This window comes from Hippopotamus amphibius, chromosome 8, assembly GCF_030028045.1.
Source record: "Hippopotamus amphibius kiboko isolate mHipAmp2 chromosome 8, mHipAmp2.hap2, whole genome shotgun sequence".
Taxonomy (NCBI): Eukaryota; Metazoa; Chordata; class Mammalia; order Artiodactyla; family Hippopotamidae; genus Hippopotamus; species Hippopotamus amphibius.
The window spans coordinates 95,933,979-95,952,487 of NC_080193.1; the positions used below are offsets into that span (position 1 = coordinate 95,933,979).

The 18,509-nt window shown below is 34.7% G+C and overlaps 1 protein-coding gene across 15 annotated transcripts in view; it reads left to right on the top strand.

Moving 5' to 3' along the window:
• The window catches only part of KANSL1L (KAT8 regulatory NSL complex subunit 1 like), a 146,129-nt gene that overhangs the window by 45,128 nt on the left and 82,492 nt on the right, over nucleotides 1-18,509 (top strand). For all 15 annotated transcript variants that reach the window (XM_057746054.1, XM_057746061.1, XM_057746059.1 and 12 more), the window contains one exon: nucleotides 17,778-17,975. In XM_057746054.1, coding sequence (XP_057602037.1) covers nucleotides 17,778-17,975 — 198 coding nt within the window. The remainder of the gene's footprint in view (nucleotides 1-17,777; nucleotides 17,976-18,509) is intronic.

Genomic DNA, 18,509 nt, shown 5'->3' on the forward strand with positions numbered 1-18,509 from the left:
AGATCCCACTTTAGTGTTGTGTTTGGATTCCTTTTTCTTTTTTCTGTGTGCATCTGTTGTAGATTTTCAATTTGCGTTTCCATAAGGTTTTCATATAGCAGTTTATATATAAACAAGATTGTTTTAATTTGCTGGTCTTTTAATTTCCAACATCCTGCATTGATATTTGCCTCTTCCCACAATGCTGATTTTGATTTGTGCGCAGATAATTTCCTACCTTTACTGTATGTTTGCCTTTACTGGTGAGCTTTTCCATTCATAATTTTCTTGTTTCTAGTTGTGGCTTTTTCTTTCCCACTTAGAGAAGTTCCTTCAGCATTTGTTGCAAAGCTGGTCTGGTGATGCTGGATTCTCTTAGCTTTTGCCTGTCTGCAAAGCTTCTGATTTCTTTGTTGAATCTGAATGAGAGCCTTGCTGGGTAGAGTATTCTTGGCTGTAGGTTCTTCCCTTCATCACTTTAAATATATTATTCCACTCCCTCTGGCCTGCAGAGTTTCTGCTGAGAAATCAACTGATAACTTAATGGGAGTTCCCTTGTATGTTATTTGTTGCTTTTCCCTTGTTGCTTTTAATATTTTTTCTTTGTCTTTAATTTTTGTCAGTTTGATTACTGTGTGTCTTGGCATGTTCCTCTTTGGATTTATCCTGCCTGGGACTCTCTGTGATTCCTAGACTTGGATGACTGTTTCCTTTCCCACGTTAGGGAAGTTTTCAGCTGTTATCTCTTCAAATATTTTCTCAGGTCCTTTCTCTCTCTCTTCTCCTTCTGGGACCCCTATAATGCAAATGTTGATGTGTTTAATGTTGTCTGAGAGGTCTTTTTGACTGTCCTCATTTCTTTTCTTTTCTTTTTTTCTTTATTCTGTTCTGTGGCAGTAATTTCCACCATTTCTGTCTTCCAGCTCACTTATCTGTTCTTCCACCTCAGTTATTCTGCTATTAATTCCTTCTACTTTGTTTTTCATTTCATTTATTATATTGTTTATCTCTCTTGTTTGTTCTTTAATTCTTCTAAGTCTTTGTTAAACATTTCTTGTATCTTCTTGATCTGTGCCTCCATCCTTTTCCGGAGATTCTGGATCATCCTCACTATCATTTTTCTGAATTTTTTTCCCAGGAAGTCGCCTAGCTCTACTTCACTGAGTTGTTTTTCTGGGGTTTTATCTTGTTCCTTTAACTGGGACACAATCCTCTGCTGGCTCTTTTTGTCTAACTTTCTGTGATTGTGGTTTCCATTCTCCAGGCTGCAGGTTTGCTTCTGCTGTTTGCCCCCTGGTAGGTGAGGCTGTCTAAGAGGCTTATGCAGGCTACATGATGGGAGAGACTGGTACCTGCCCACTGATGGGTGGAGCTGGGTTTTGTCCCTCTGGTTGGCAGGGCTATGTTATAGGGTATGTTTATTGGGCAGCTGTTTACTCAGGAAGACTAAGCAGCCTGTCTGCTGACGGGTGGAGCTGTGTTCCCACCCTGTTGGTTGTTTGGCCTGAGGTGTCCCAGCACTGGAGCCTCCAGGTTATTGGGTGGGACCAGATCTTGATGAGAAAATGGTGGCCTCCAAAAAGGCTCATGCCAGTGAGTACTCCCAAAAACTGCTGCCACCAATGTCCTTGTCACTGCAGTGAGCCACAGCTGCCCCCTACCTCTCCAGGAGACCCTCCAATACTAGCAGGTAAATCTTGCCCAGTCTCTTATGAGGTCACTGCTTTTTTGCCCGGGGTCCTGGTGCACACAAGACCCTGTGTGCACCCTCCAAGAGTGGAGTTTCTGTTTCTCTGATCCTGTGGAATTTCTGTGATCAAACCCCACTGGCCTTCAAAGCCAGATTCTCTGGGGGCTCCTCCTCTCGTTGCCAGACCCCCAGGGGAGGAGATCTGGGGAGCTAGATGTGGGGCTCAGAACTTTCACTCCTGTGGGAGAACTTCTGTGGAATAATTATTTTCCAGTTTGTGGTTCACCACCCTGGCTTGTATGGTATTTGATTTTATCACAGTTGTGCCCCTCCTGCTGTCTCCTTGTGGCTTCTTCTTTGTCTTTGGATGTAGGGTACATTTTTTGGTAAGTTCCAGCATTTTTTTGCCAGTGGTTGTTCAGCAGTTAGTTGTGATTTTGGTGTTTCCATAAGAAGGGGTGAGCTCACGTCCTTCTACTCTGCCATCTTCTCCTTCTCCCTGATTCCAGCATTTTTTAGATAGGTACTATTTTTATGTATGTTCTATATTATTGGCACCTAGGTATTTATCTGTATCTACAAATAAAATTTATTTTTCTTGCTTTTGAAGTCTATTAAGTAATATTTATACTACAAACTCTTTTGCAACTTGGTTTTTTTTGCTCAGCATAATTTTTATACATTTTTATACTTCCTGTATGATGAATGGAATGGAATTTTATAAATACAATAGATGTTTATCTCTTTTGCTGTTTTCTGTTGGTAGACATGTACATTGTATCAGTTCTTATGCCAGTAAAAACAATACTTCAATGACTGTCTTTTATGGGGGTTTTTTGGTAAACCTATTTAGAGCTTTTCTTGGGTATATGCTTGAAAGTGGAAATGCTTAATCTTAGGCATGGTTATATTCAGCTTTCCTGTACCACTTATGTGATTGGATAATCTGTATTCCCACTGGTAGTGCATGAGAGTTCCTGGTTTCCCACATCCTTGTGAACATTTTAAATTTTTTGGTCTCTTAATTTTTGCAGTACAGTGAGAGTGAAAAATTATTACTGCTTTAATTTAATCGTTCCCAAATATAGGGAGATTGGGCCTCAGTGTAATTGATCATCGAATTTTGTCTAAGAATTAACTTATCTTTATCTTTTTTACTTTTTATTCAAAGGTTGGGGATAGTGGTGATGGTGGTGTGTGCATGTGAATTCATTTAAAAATATTAGATACTATTCTTAGTCAGCTATAAATGTTACAAGTCTCTCATGTTGTAACTTGTCCTTTCATTTTTTTGGTGTATCTATTTTTGAACAGAGATTTTAATTTCAATATAACTATATGGATTAACGTTCTTCTCTATGAGCTGTATTTTCCTGTGTCTTGTTTAAGAAATCGTACCTCTGGTATGTATTTCTGTATCTGTATTTGTTGTGAGGTAATAACCTATCTTTTTCTTTTCAAATGTGGATAGTCATTCCAGCACCTCTTTATAAATTGTAGTAGTTCATCCTCACCTTCTGGTTTAAAATATCACTTCTGTCCTATATAAGTAAATTTTTTACTTGACTTACTAATCTATATATCCATCTTGATTATATAGTTTTATAAGTTTGCTTTTAATACAGAAGCCCCATGTGTTGTTTTTAAAATTTTTTCAAAAATTTTGTGTCTGTTTCATTAGTCTTCTCACCCAAGTGTAAATTTGGGGGTTTATTGGTCTTCTTTCATCTCTGTTTTCTTATGCATTATTGTTTGCTCTTTTATTTTTTGTTTCATTTTCATTGGGTTTTCTGTATTGTTGCTGTTGTTGTTTTAGCTTCTTGATCTTGTAATTCTTTTTTTATATTAATGCACGTTTATATGTACATTTTCTACATCTGTATGCATATATATGTGTATATATAAAATCTGGCATATACAGACTAGTTTTTATATATGTGTATATTTTTCACAATATATCCTTGTAGCTTATTTATTTTATACATAGTTGTTTGTACGTCTTAATCCGCTACCCCTGTCTTGCCCTCCTCTTTTGTGTCCCCACTGGTAACCACTAGTTTGTTTTCTGTATTTGTGAGTCTGGTTTTTTTGTTTATTATATTCACTAGTTTGTTTTATTTTTTAGATTCCACATACAAGTGATATCAAGCAGTATTTGTCTTTCTCTGTGTGACTTATTTCACTTAGCATAACATCCTCTAAGTCCATCCATGTTGTTGCAAATGGAAAAATTTTATTCTTTTTTTATGTCTAAATAGTATTCCATTGTGTGTTTGTGTGCATGTGTGTGTGTGTGTTTGTGTGTATCTCACATTTTCTTCATCCATTCATCTGTTGATGGACACTTAATTTCCTTCCATATCTTGGCAATTGTAAACAATGCAACTGTGAACATTAAGGTGCATGTATCTTTTTGAATTAGTTTTTTTTTTTTTTTCTCAGATTTATATCTGGGAGTGGAATTCCTGGGTCATATGGTAGTTCTATTTTTTTAGTTTTTTGAGAAACCTTCATACTGTTTTCCACAGTGGCTGCACCAGTATGCATTCCCACAGTGTATGAGGGTTCCCTTTTCTCCACATCCTTGCCAACATTTGTTATTTGTGTTCTTTTTGATGATGGCTATTCTGACAGGTGTGAGGTAATATCTCACTGTGGTTTTAATTTACATTCTCTGATGATTAACAGTGTTGAACATTTCTTCATGTGCCTGTTGGCCATGTGTATGTATGTCTTCTTTGGAAAAAATCTCTATTTAGGTCTTCTAACCATTTTTTGATTGGGTTGTTTGTTTGTTTTTGTTTTTGCTGTTGAGTTGTATAAGCTGTTTATAAATTTTAGGTATAATTAGTCATATCATTTGCAAATATTTTCTCCCATTTGGTTGGTTGTCTTTTCATTTTGTCGATGGTTTCCTTTGCTGTACAAAAGCTTGTAAGTTTAATTGGGTCCTATTTGTTTTGTTTTGTTTTTTGTTTTTATTTATTTATTTGTTTGCACCAGGTCATAGTTGCAGCAGGCAGGCTCCTTAGTTGTAGCTTGAGGGCTCCTTAGTTCCGGCACATGGTCTCCTTAGTTGCAGCTTGAGGGCTTCTTAGTTGTGGCTCTCCTCCTTAGTTGAGGCACGTGGGCTCCTCAGCTGTGGCAGATGGGCTGCTTAGCTGTGGCTTGCGGGGTACTTAAGTTGCAGCTTGCCAGCTCCTTAGTTGTGGCCCACAGCCTCCTTAGTCGTGGCGTGTGTACACTTAGTTGTGGCATGCATGTGCGATGTAGTTCCCTGAGTAGGGATTGAACCTGGGCCCCCTGCATAGAGAGTGTGGAGTCTTAACCACTGCACCACCAGGGAAGTCCTTAAGTCCTATTTGTTTATTTTTGCTTTTATTTCCTTTGCTTTTGAAGACAGATCCAAAAATATATTGCTGTGATTTATTTCAAAGGGTGTTTGCCTATGTTTTCTTCTAACAGTTTTTCAGTTTCCAGTCTTACACTTAAGTCTTTAATCCATTTTGAGTTTACTTTTGTATATAATGTTAGAGAATTTTCTAATTGCATTATTTTACATGTAGCTGTCCAGTTTCCCAGCACCACTTATTGAAGAGACTGTCTTTTCTCCATTGTATATTTTTGCCTCCTTTATTATAGATTAATTGATCAAAACTGCATGTGCTTATTTCTGGGCTCTCTATTCTATTCCATTGATCTATGTGTCTATTTTTGTGCCAGTACCATACTGTTTTAATTACTGTAGCTTTGTAGTATAGTCTCAAGTCAGGAAGTGTCATTCCTCCAGATATATTACTCTTTCTCAAGGTTGTCTTGGCTATCTTTGGTCTTTCCGTGTCTCCATACAAATTAAAAAAATTTTCATTCTAGTTCTTTGAAAAATGCCCTTGGTATTTTGATAGGAATTGCATTGAATCTGTGGATTGTCCTGGGTAGTATGGTTATTTTAAAAATATTAATAATAATTCTTCTTTTATTTTTTTTGGTTTTTTTTTTTTTTGGCCTCTCTGCATGGCATGCAGGATCTTAGTTCCTGACCAGGGATTGAACCTATGCCCCATGCAGTGGAAGTGCAGATTGTTAATCTTAACCACTGGACCACCAGAGAAGTCCCACAATATTAATTCTTCTAACCCATAAACACCATATATGTTTTTGTATGTTTGTATTCTCTTCAGTTTCTTTTATCAGTGTCTTGTAGTTTTCCGAGTACACATCTTTTAACTACTTAGGTAAATTTATTCCTAGGTATTTTATTCTTTTTGATATGACTGTAGTTGGGATTGTTTCCTTGATTTCTTTATCTGATAGTTCATTGTTAGTATATAGAAATGGAACAGATTTCTGTATATTAATTTTGTATCCTACAACTTTACCAAATTCATTCATGAGCTTTGGTAGTTTTCTCATGGCATCTTTAGGATTTTCTTAGTATCATGTCATCTGCAAACAGTGACAGTTTTACTCTTTCTTTCCAATTTGGATTCCTTTTATTTCTTTTTCTTGCCTGCTTGCTGTGGCTAAGACTTCTGTATCATGCTGAATAAAAGTGGTGAGAGTGGACGTCTTTGTCTTGTTCTTGAACTTAAAGGAAATGCTTTCAGCTTTTCACCGTTTAGTGCGATGGGCTTGTCATATGTGGCCTTTATTATGTTCAGGTATGTTCCCCCTATGCCCACTTTCTGGAGAGTATCATAAATGGATGCTGAATTTTGTCAAAAGCTTTTCCTGCATCTATTGAGATTGCATTTGTGTTTTTGTTTTTGTTTTATAAATTTATTTATTGGGTGTGTTAGGTCTTTGCTGCTGTGCATGAGCTTTCTCTAGTAGCAGAGAGTGGGGGCTACTCTTCATTGTGGTGCATGGGCATCTCATTGCAGTGGCTTCTCTTGCTGCAGAGCACGGGCTCTAGGCACACGGGCTTCAGTAGTTGTGGCTTGCGGGCTCTAGAGCACACACTCAGTAGTTGTGGCACACAGGCTTAGTTGCTACACGGCATGTGGGATCTTCCCGGCCCAGGGATTAAACCTGTGTCCCCTGCATTGGCAGGCAGATTCTTAACCACTGCGCCACCAGGAAAGCCCTACGTTTTGTTTTTATTCTTCAGTTTGTTAATATGGTGTATCACATTGATTGATGTATATTGAAAATCCTTGCAAAAATCCTGGCAAAAATCCTGACAAAAATCCCACTTGATCATGGTGTATGATCCTTTTAATGTATCTTTAGATTTGGTTTGCTAGTATTTTGTTGAGGATTTTTGCACCTATGTTCATCAGTGCTGTTGGCCTGTGATTTTCTTTTTTTTGGTGATATCTTTATGTGATTTTGATACCAGGGTGGTGCTGGCCTCATATAATGAGTTCAAAAGTGTTCCTTTCTCTACAGTTTTTTGGAACTGTTTGAGAAAGATAAGTGTTAACTCTTTTCTGAATGTAAGGTAGAATTCACCTGTGAAGTCATCTGGTCCTGGACTTTTGTTTGTTGGGTTTTTTTTTTTTTTTCTTTTTTAATTTACTGATTCAATTTCATTACTGGTAATTGGTCTGCTTATATTTTCTGTTTCTTCCTAGTTCAGTCTTGGGAGATTGTACTTTTCTAAGAATTTTTTTATTTCTTCTAGTTTGTCGATTTTACTTGTATATAGTTGTTTATTGTAGTCTCTTACGATCCTTTGTATTTATGTGGTGTTGGTTGTAACTTCTCCTTTTTCATTTCTGATTTTCATGATTTGGTCCCTCTCTGTTTTTTCTTGATGAGTATGGTTAACAGTTTATCAATTTTATCTTTTCAAATAACCAGCTATTAGTTCATTGATCTTTTCTCTTGTTTTTGTCTTTATTTCATTTATTTCTGCTCTGATCTTTGCGATTGCTTTCCTTTTACTAACTTTGGGTTTTGTTAGTTTTTTTGTAGCTCTTTTAGGTGTGAGGTTAGCTTGTTTTTTTGAAATTTCTCTTGTTACCTGAGGTAAGCTTATATAGCTATAAACCTGTCTCTTAGAACTTCTTTTGTTTCATCCCTTAGATTTTGGATCATTGTGTTTTTGTTTTTGTTTTTTTTAATTTACTTATTTATTTTATTGGCTGTGTTGGGTCTTTTTTGCTGTGCGCGGGCTTTCTTTTAGTTGTGGTGAGTGGGGGCTACTCTTCATTGTGGTGTGCGGTCTCCTCATTGCCGTGGCTTCTCTTGTTGCGGAGCACGGGCTCTAGGTGCATGGGCTTCAGTAGTTGCAGCACATGGGCTCAATAGTTGTGGCTCACGGGCTCTAAAGCGCAGGCTCAATAGTTGTGGTGCATGTTAGTTGCTCCACTGCATGTGGGATCTTCCTGGAGCAGGGATTGAACCCGTATCCCCTGCATTGGCAGGTGGATTTTTAACCACTGTGCCACCTAGGAAGCCTGAGATCATTGTGTTTTTGTTTTCATTTGTCTCCAGGTATTTTTTAATTTCCTCTTTGATTTCTTCAGTGATCCAGTGGTTGTTTAGTATCACATCTGTATCGTATTTAGTATCATACTGTCTAGCTTCCATGTATTTGTGTTTTTTGTTGTTTTTTTTGATGATTGATTTTTAGTCTCATTGCATTGTGGTCCAGAAAGTTGCTTCATATGATTTCAATTTTCTTAAATTCACTGAGGCTTGTTTTGTGGCTTAGCATGTGATGTATCCTAAGGAATGTTCTATGTGCACTTGAAAATGTGTATTCTATTGCTTTTGGATGGGATGTTCTGTATATATCTATTAAGTTCCTCTGGTGTAATGTTTCATTTAAGGCTAGTGTTCCTTTATTGATTTTCTGTCTGGGTGATTTGTCCATTTATGTAAGTGTGATGTTAAAGTGTCCTACTATTATTGTGTTACTGTTGATGTCTCCCTTTATGTTTGTTAGTATTTGTTTTATGTTTTTAGGTGCTACTATATTGGGTGTATATGTATATTTACAATTTTTATATCTTCTCGGATTGATCCCTTGATCGTTACGCAACATCCTTCTTTGTCTCTTGTAACAGTCTTTATTTTAAAGTCTATTTTGTTTGATATAAGTATTGCTCCCCTGGCTTTCTTTTGATGTCAGTTTGCACAGAATACTTTTTTCTATTCCTTCATTTTCAGTATGTGTGTTTTTAGATCTGAAGTGAGTCTCTTGTAGACAGCATATATACAGGTCTTCTTTTTTGTATCCATTTAGCCATTCTGTGTCTTTTGGTTGGCATAACTTATTTTCAGCTCATATTCAGGTATTACTTTGAGTGCATAGCCTGTATTTAATTCTTTCATTTTTGTGTTTTTAATATGTTTTAATCTCCAGTGTGATTACCTTTTTAACCTGAGTTATTTAGTAATACATCTTTATGTTCCTGAACTCATGAATCCTTTTTTTTTTTTTTTTTTGGTATTTTATCATTTAATTACATTGTAAACTTTGAACTGATTACCCAGTATGGATTTCATTCTTTGTGACCAACTACTAATCAGATTTTGTAAATGCTCAATGTGTAACAGAAATAATGTGTATTCTTTGTTGATTATAGAATTCTCTATTTATTAAACTAGTGGTTTGTTGTATACATCTACTATATCTTTATACATCTAGATCTTTCAATTCTGATTTATATATTTGATATATGTTAATATTTGTCATCATTGTGGATTTTTCAGTTTCTCCTAGTAATTCTGTCAGTTTTTGCTGACAGAAAAATTAGTATTTCTTTCACTTTGAAATAATAATGCTGTTTGGTAGATAAAATTTTTTTTATCCTTCTAGGTCTTTCTTTTATAAGCTACATTTAGCTAGATTTTTAAAATCCACTCTAGTTAGTTTTAATTTTTATTTTCTTTTATTTTCCTCTCTGTGTTTTGTTTTTCACTTATCTTTTGTTGAATTGATGGTATTTTCTTTCTTTCTTCTCCCTCTGCTCTTTTGAAAGCTGTACATTATAGTTTTATTCTTTGTCATCACTCCTAATTTTTAACTTTCTTCCTTAAATGCAAATAATTCTAACAATGACTAAAATTACTCAGTATTTTAATTTTTTTTACTTAAAATGTGAATCTTAATACTATTTAACTATGTATTATGTATAACTTTTTCAATCTAGTTACTTATTTTACAGTCAGTAATTGCATTTTTATCAGGTTTCATTAAAAATATGCTCACTGTATTTTGTATTCTGCCTATAAAATTAGGTTAAAGAGTAAGCTTCTGTAACAAAGAAACCCACAAATATGGCTTTATAATGATACATAATGGTTCAAAAATAAGGGGTTAAACTTCGAACATTTAAACTCTTTGTCTTTATATTTGTATGTTTCAGAATACTTTTATGTTAGCCTCACTCTTCAATGATATTTTAGGTTGATAGAAAATTCTGTTTTGATAGTTATTTTCCCTTAGCCCTTTAAAGATAGTATTTCATTATTTTCTTTATAATGATGAGCAGTTTACTATCAATGTAATTGTTTTTCCTATGTAAGTACTCTGTCTTTTCTAGATGATAACTTAAAAATTTTTTTGTTTATTTGATTTTCTACATTTTTTTAAACTAACAGGTGTCTAATTATGGATTTAGCTTTCTTTATCTTGTTCTCAGAGTATACCTTTTAAACTGTATATTTTGCTGAATTTTGATAAATATATAGTTGTGTAACCATCACCATGATCTCCCCTCTTAATTATTGACCTGGTATTTCCAGGAAAGGACAAATGTGCTTATTTTATAAGGAACTTGACAAAAATAAGCTTACTTTCTCACATATTGGTTTGCAAGTTCTGTCAGATATTCATGTTGAGATGTCCTGAAAGAGTTAGAAATAGGAGATTTGGAGAAGGCAGGTTTATAAGAAGAAGTAGATATAGAAATGGCAATTAAAGCTATGCTATTATGTTGTAGCAATTTTTAAATAAAATTTATTCATCTCTCTTTCCTTTCTTGTTTTCTGTCTTTCCTCCTCCTTTCCTTCATTCTTTCCCTTCTTTCCTTTCACACACAGTTATTAGGTGCCTAACATGTGCTTAGGGTATACAATGATGAATAAAACCTAGAGTTCTTGTATTTTTGGAGTTTACAGTCTCATGGGGGGAAAACTGAGCAAGTGATTATAGAAATAAATACAGTTTTATTTCCCATCAGGGGAAATTTAACATGGAGTTTCCTTAGCTTAAAGATATATTGTTTTTCCCAAATTATAGGCTGTTTTCTTAGAACTTGAAGTTTATTTTTTCATGGAAGCAACAATATGAAGAGTTCTCATGCAATTCCATAAGTCCTATTTAATCTAAATATTGCTAAATATTTCTTTCTACCTTTGTTTTGACAGTTAATGCAATTTTTTATTGAAGTATAGTTGATTTCAGTATTGTGTTAGTTTCAAGTGTACAGCATAGTGAGTCAGTATTTTTGCAGATTATATTCCATTACAGGTTATTATGAGATATTGGGTATAATTCCCTTGGTTATATGGTAAATTCTTGTTTCTTATCTATTTTATATATAGTAGTTTGTATCTATTAATCCTGTAACCCTAATTTGTCCATCCCCCCATCCTCTCCCTTTTGGTAACCATAGGTTTGTTTTCTATGTCTGTGAGTATGTTTCTGTTTTGTATATATATTTGTTTGCATTATTTTTTAGATTCTATGTGTAAGGGATATTGTATATTTTGTTTTTGTCTGTCTGACTTCACTAAGCATAATATTCTCTAGATTCATCCACGTTTCTGCAAATGGCAGTATTTCATTCTTTTTTATGGCTGGATAGTATTCTATCGTTTGTATATACCACATCTTCCTTATTCAATTGTTTGTTGATAAGCACTTGGGTTGCTTCCATGTCTTGGCTATTGCAAATAGTGCTTCTGTGAACGTTGGGGTACGTGTATCTTTTAAAATTAGTGATTTTGTTTTTTATGGATACATACCCAGGAATGGGATTGTTGGATCCTATAGTAAGTCTATTTGTAGTTTTTTAAGGACTCTCCATACTGTTTTCCAGTGGCTACACCGACTTACATCCCCACCAACAGTGTAGCAGGGCTCCCTTTTCTCCACGTTCTCTCCAACATTTGTTATTTATAGGCTTTTGATGATAGCCATTCTGACAGGTGTGAGGTGATATTTCATTGTAGTTTTGATTTGCATTTCTTTAATAATTAGTGATGTTGAGCATCTTTTCATGTGCCTGTTAGCAATCTGTATGTCTTCTTTACAAAAATGTCTATTCAAGTCTTCTGCCAATTTTTAATTGGATTATTTGTTTGATATTGAGCTGTATGAGTTGTTTGTGTGTGTGTATTTATACACACACATATATTTTAAGTGTAGCTGATTTATAATGTTGTGTTAGTTTCAGGTGTACAGCAAAGTGATCCAGTTATACATACATATATATCTTTTTTTTCAGATTCTTTTTCATTATAGGTTATTGCAGAATATTTAATATAGTTCCCTGTGCTATATAGTAGATCCCTTTGTTATCTGTTTTATATATAGTACTGTGTATATGTTAACCCCAAACTCCTAATTTAACCCTCCCCCCCTTTCCACTTTGGTAACCATAAGTTTGTTTTCTATGTATTTCTGTTTTGTATATAAGTTCATTTGCATTGTTTTGATGAATGTTAATGAAATAATGTCATTTGCAGCAACATGGATGGACCTAGAGATTCTCATACTAAGCGAAATATGGCAGACAGAGAAAGACAAATATCATATGATATCACTTATATGTGGACTCTAAAAAAAAGTCTACCTTTGTTTTTGTGAGAAACTATTTCTACAGGATGAAACTGGACATAACGGATATAATATTGTAAGGCTGATGGTGACTGGTCTGAAATGAAAAAGCTGAGAAAGGAAGGAATTGGAGTCCTTGAAACATGTATTTAGCCTAACCCCAATGCACATCAACAAAGATTTTAGTGAGTTTTAAATTCTGAATATCGTGAGTTTATATTCTGGTAGAGGAGATAGAGCATGTAAATATAGTTGATTGCAATATAACACAATATATGGACTGATACTTGTTTTTAATAAGCTGTGGACATGGCATAGAGAGAATGCTTAACTCTGTCTTTAGGGGTTTGCAGGTCAGAAAACATTAGTAAGAGGTGATGCCTCAGTATAACTTTGGAGGATAAATAGTAGTTTGCTTAATGGACCTGTGAAACTGGAAAAGAGATTCCCTAAAGGTTTGAAGGCATACAACAATATGATCTGTTTTAGGAATGACAAATTAGTATTGTACTCAGAGGAACAGAAAGTATGAGTTATGCAAGGATGTGAGAGGAAGCTAGGAGGTCATGAATATTGGTTAATGCTTTGTAAAATTTGGTGGTGATGCCTGTAGGAAGGTGAATAGAAGCATAGACCTAAAACCTTAGGTTTACCCTTTCTGTCTGTTGGATTTGAGGCAACTGTGTTCAGGAATAGTTTCCTAATGGAACTTTCCTATTCAGCTACTGTTTCTTATTTTTAACAGTCTTCAACTGGGCCTTAAGTTGTAGTGACCTCCCAATCCTATCAAGATCACCAGATAAGTTCTCTTCTTTGATCATTTTCTTTGAAAGATGTCACAAGTATTTTTTATAGCCAGTAGAGTTCTAAGAACAAATCAAGTTTAAAGAAATTTGAAAATTCCCCAAGAAAGTGGGATCCTAGTTGAATTGATAACTAAGTTTTATATTTGAATCTAGACAGTCTGGTTCATTTTGCTTTGAGAAAGGATATTTTCATATTCTCTGTGTTCTAAGCAATGCTTTATACTTGTTGAAACATTTTTTTGAAGTTTGATTATATGTTTATATAATATCTATTTGTAATAAAGTATTTTAAGGAAATAAATCTTTCCAGAAATAATTTATATGGCCTTACATATTTTCTTGGTTCAGGCTAGATGTGTAGCTGGCCCTTTGTTCCCTTAAGAGTCAGATCATGTTTATTTTATGGAAAATGTCATTATAATTATGCTATCAAAATACAATATTTCTTTACTTCAGTAGTTTCTCCTTACCTTTCTTAGAAATTAATCAAAGCATTTAATTGCTTATTACAGTTTAGTTATTATACTGAATAGGGAAAAGAACACTTTTTTGCTCTTACACCTCCTTGAATTATTGCAATTAAAAAATTGAGAAGAGTGGTTTAATGCATTTTAAGTGAGACAGAACTTTTTTTTTTAATAAATTTATGTTTATTTATTGGCTGCATTGGGTCTTCATTGCTGCACACGGGCTTTCTGTAGTTGTGGCGAGAGTGGGCTACTCTTCATTGCAGTGCGAGAGCTTCTCATTGCAGTGGCTTCTCTTGTTGTGGAGCACGGGCTCTAGGTGCACGGGCTTCAGTAGTTGTGGCACACAGGCTCAGTAGTTGTGTCTTGCGTGCTCTAGACCGCAGGCTCAGTAGTTGTGGCACATGAGTTAGTTGCTCCATGGCATGTGGAATCTTCCCGGCACAGGGATCAAACCCATGTCCCCTGCATTGGCAGATGGATTCTTAACCACTGCGTCACCCAGGAAGTCCCGAGACAGAACTTTTTGTTTAATGTATCTTGAAAGGAAAAAAGAAAACCTTCTCAGTTAAGTTAGAGATAAGGAGAAGGGAAAGAAATTGAGATGCTCTTTTATAAATAGCCTTTTAAAATAAATACTACTTTGTATTTCTGGTCAGAAATACACAGTGTTTTAGTAGTGTAAAATAAGGGACAAATGATCTAAAGTGTGTCATTTGCCCCTTCTTTGGCATACTCCAGGTGGTCTAAATTTTGCTTAAATTTTTTGAGAGAAGAAAGCAGATATTAGCAACATCCCTTCCTAGTTTTGCAACAGCTTTGTTGACACATTATAACTTCCATATTTCTCTTTTTCTCTGCTCTAGCTTTTGCTGAGACAACAGCTGCTTCTCACTTTCAGAAAAAATTTAAAATAGTTTTTCTTGGATAGGCTGGCTATCTTATATTAAATGCTTTCTCTTTTAGATTTCTTTTGTTATCCTATAATGGAGTCTTCCACGTCTTAAACTGTACATTGTTTGTTTTAAATTTTTCATTTAAGTTTTTCCTTAAAATTAGTTTTGATGACTTTATATAAATAAATATGTTGCTGATGAACCTGTGCACCTCAGATGCGACTTGAACCCACAGGCTGGGACTCGAACCCAGAAAGAACCTGGACTCAAACCCACGGTCTTTTAATCGAGATCATACCTGGTCTCAGGACTTAATGAAGCTCAGGTTCTTGATATCTCATTGCAGAAGGAATTCAGTGGGAGACAAAGTGATAGATAAAATGTGGATTCATTTAGAGACAAACACACTCCACAGACAGAGTGTGGGCCATCTCAGAAGGCGAGTGGCCCAGAAATATGGCATGGTTAGTTTTTATGAGCTGGGTAATTTCATAGGCTAATGAGTGGGAGGATTATTCCAATTATTTCGGGGAAGGGGCAGAGATTTCCGGGAATTGGGCCACTGCCGACTTTTTGACCATTTATGGTTGGCCTCAGAACTGTCATGGCGCTGGTGGATGTGTCATTTAGCATGCTAATGTATTACAGTGAACATATAATGAGGCTCAAGGTCCCCTGGAAGTCAGATATTCTGCCATCTTGGACCTAGTTGGTTCTAACCAGTTTTTGTCATGTCCTATGGCCATGTCATTCTTTTAAAGGTTGTGCTCTGCCCCCTTCCCTCCTGTTTCACTGAAGCAATTGTTTATTTTTTTTACACTATGTTGTCTCTATGAGAAGTGGAGGTGGGGATCTCTGTAGTGTTATTATCAGGAATAGTTGTCTTCTCTAAGCAGCTGATTTGCTTTCAACTTATGCTACAGTTTTCACTTGTCTCAGTTAACACAACTCATCCTTCTAAAAAATTTTCATGTCTTTGTTATTTACCTTATTTTATCTATCATTAGACTATTTTCCTGATCTTTTTTTTTTTTTTAAATTCAGATTGAGTTATAATTAACAAACAAAATTGTAAAATATACATCATGGTGACCTAACACAGTTTATTCTTTTCCTGATTTTTAAGAAGAGAAACTATTTCTACAGTGTCTCCAGAGGATTTAATCTTCTTTCCTTTCTTCTCTCTCTTGGTTATGGCAGAGAAAAATCATGGGCCATTCTTAAACACCGTGAGAGTTTTGTCCAGGGCAGTAGTTTAAAAGAACAAAATAGATTATGAAGTTGACTATGAGTGTCTCCCTTGTTGAATTTTTAAAATATTATTCTTCATTGGATTAACTATAGCAGGCCTCCTACTTATAAAAAGGTAGTATTCTAAAGGTTTGGAAATTGGGCTTTTGAAATTCAGAATCAATTTTTCCATAGAAATAATATTGTAAGTAGGGATTATGAAAATCAGTGTAATTCACAGCACCCTGGCCCATAATATAAACTGTTATCAAACCAAAGGAATGTATAATTAATTTAATATAGTGAAAACTTATATTTCTTTTGTATACAAGTACTTGTGAAAAACCTACTAGAGACTTGTACAGATTTTGGGTAGACATTTCAGATACTTTCAAGAGCTTTTGAGAATGATGGTACTATGTCAAGTCTAATTTTTAAAATAGTGATATAGAAATTTCTTTTAAATATGTTTCTTCAGATTTCTTGACAGCCATATTTGTTCATTCTATGAAAATAGTCATTGAGGTGGGATCAACAGTTGGATCCCCTTATCTTTGTAGAAGTTACTAGCGCTGTTACAAGTATAGGTAAAATAAAAAAATGTTACTTTTACCAAGCATCATTTGTAATATATTACTATAAAATAATAAAATGTATTTTTAATTCATGTTAATTCTAGAGTGATCTATTCTCTAAATTATAGTGTAAATTAAGGCTACTTATATATAACAAAATCTATAGGTGGTTTCCATTCCTATGTATAGCACTTATACATGATATAAGTTAGCCCACAGCAATTATTTAATTATTTGTCCCATCTTGAAATACCGTCTGTTTATATTAGACTACAAATGTATATAGACTATATTAGACTATAATGTTTTAGTCTGTTTTTCATTCCAAGAATATAATATTTTAGCCACATTAGGCATTTACTAACTTTCTAACCAGCCTATAGGAACTTATTGACATTTTTCAAAAAAAAAAAAGTATATACACACACACATACTTATATATTTTGTAATAACATATATTATTCTTTGCAGGGGGAAGTGTAGTAAAAGGGGTAGGAAGGAAGGAAATTTTACGACAAGAAGTATGAAAACCATTAAGGTCATCCCTGTGGACTCCTTTTTCCCCCTTTCTCTCCTGTCGTCATTACTTCTGAGGGATTTAAGGGTGAGGACAGTTGGAGTGAAGAAGCTAAGGAATGTGGGAAAAAGTTCAGCAAGCCAGTTGAGGAATAGGTATGTGTGTGTATGAACGGTAGGCAGGGAGCACAGAGGCAGCTAGGTCCCTACTCATTTTTCCAGTTATTTACATTTCAGAAAATACCCCATCAAAGTTGGAAACTTGTTTGTTTATTATTAACTCATCTACTCTGTAAGCAATGAGGACTTTGGCCTAGAGAATACTTTTTCTCAGTGGTGCAGTCCTACCCATGGTTGCTGACTGGCAGCAGCAGGGTTGGGGTTCTTTAGAGTTCTCTGAAAGGAGTTGATATAAAGTTAGATTATTGTTTGGATGTTTGTAAGTTTGATATTTTAATTTATGAAATTACAAGTGCTCAAGTACAGAACTCAAATGGAAATGCTAGTGACCAAAATAACAGAAGGTTATATCTGGAAATGTTCTAAATTTTGGTCAGAAATGTTCATATTCTGTGTATAAGCCTTTTACTTTATTCTAAATGTGTCATGCTTTTAATGCTAATAACTAAAACCAATGAGAAAAATAACTGCTTGTATATAATTTATGACTATTTTATAAGCCTAACCCATCAAATATACGTTATTTTAGCTGCACATTTTAAATCAGCGACTTTTTTACAGAATTAAACTGTACTTCCAAGTATCTGTTTTCTGATTTCCAAGGAATAATAAAAAGCATGGTTCAAGTACATTGTAATATTAGAGTTGATCTAGCAGTCAGTTTGCTTTCATTGCAACTCTTTAATTGCTGTTTGTCCAGGGGATAGTGATCCTAGAAGAATGTCAACTTCCGAAAGACATTTTGGGAAAACAAATACAATTTGCAGACCAAGTAGCCTCATTAAACACTACAGGGAATCCCCAGCTTCCTCCAGAGAGTCAAGATCCTTTACCAGAGCAAGACTTTGAAATGTCACCAAGTAGCCCTACACTACTACTTCGCAATATAGAAAAACAGGTAATGTGAAATAGGAGTAAAATGTGAGTGGCATAAAATGACTTTTGATTTTATAAACTCTTCAAATAAATATGTCTCTCTGCTTAAGATTTTGGTGATTAAAGTGGCTATTTGACATTAAATACAATGGAAATATTTAGTTAGTCTCTATAATAATATTGATATAATCAGAGTTATTTAAATATAATATGTAAAGTATTGATACATAGCTATAGGGTGATAACTCATTTATAGTAGGGTTGGAAAATCTTGTTTTCTAACAAAATTGCTCATCATTGGATTTTTCTCATGGGAAAAGAACAGTGGTACCAATTAATAGATCTGAATGGGGTGTTTGATTAATTTATTGAGAGAAAGTTTGAGTGAAAGATAACATTGGCATATGGATTCTTTCATTAAAAAATGATCATGGAAATAGGTAGTCTAATAAACCCCTAATAAAGCACTTTGATTCCATAGCTTTTCCTGGTATTTAAATCCTCGTATGGATGACCCAGAAGTTTAATTATTCTGTCCTATGTTTATCCTTTGAAA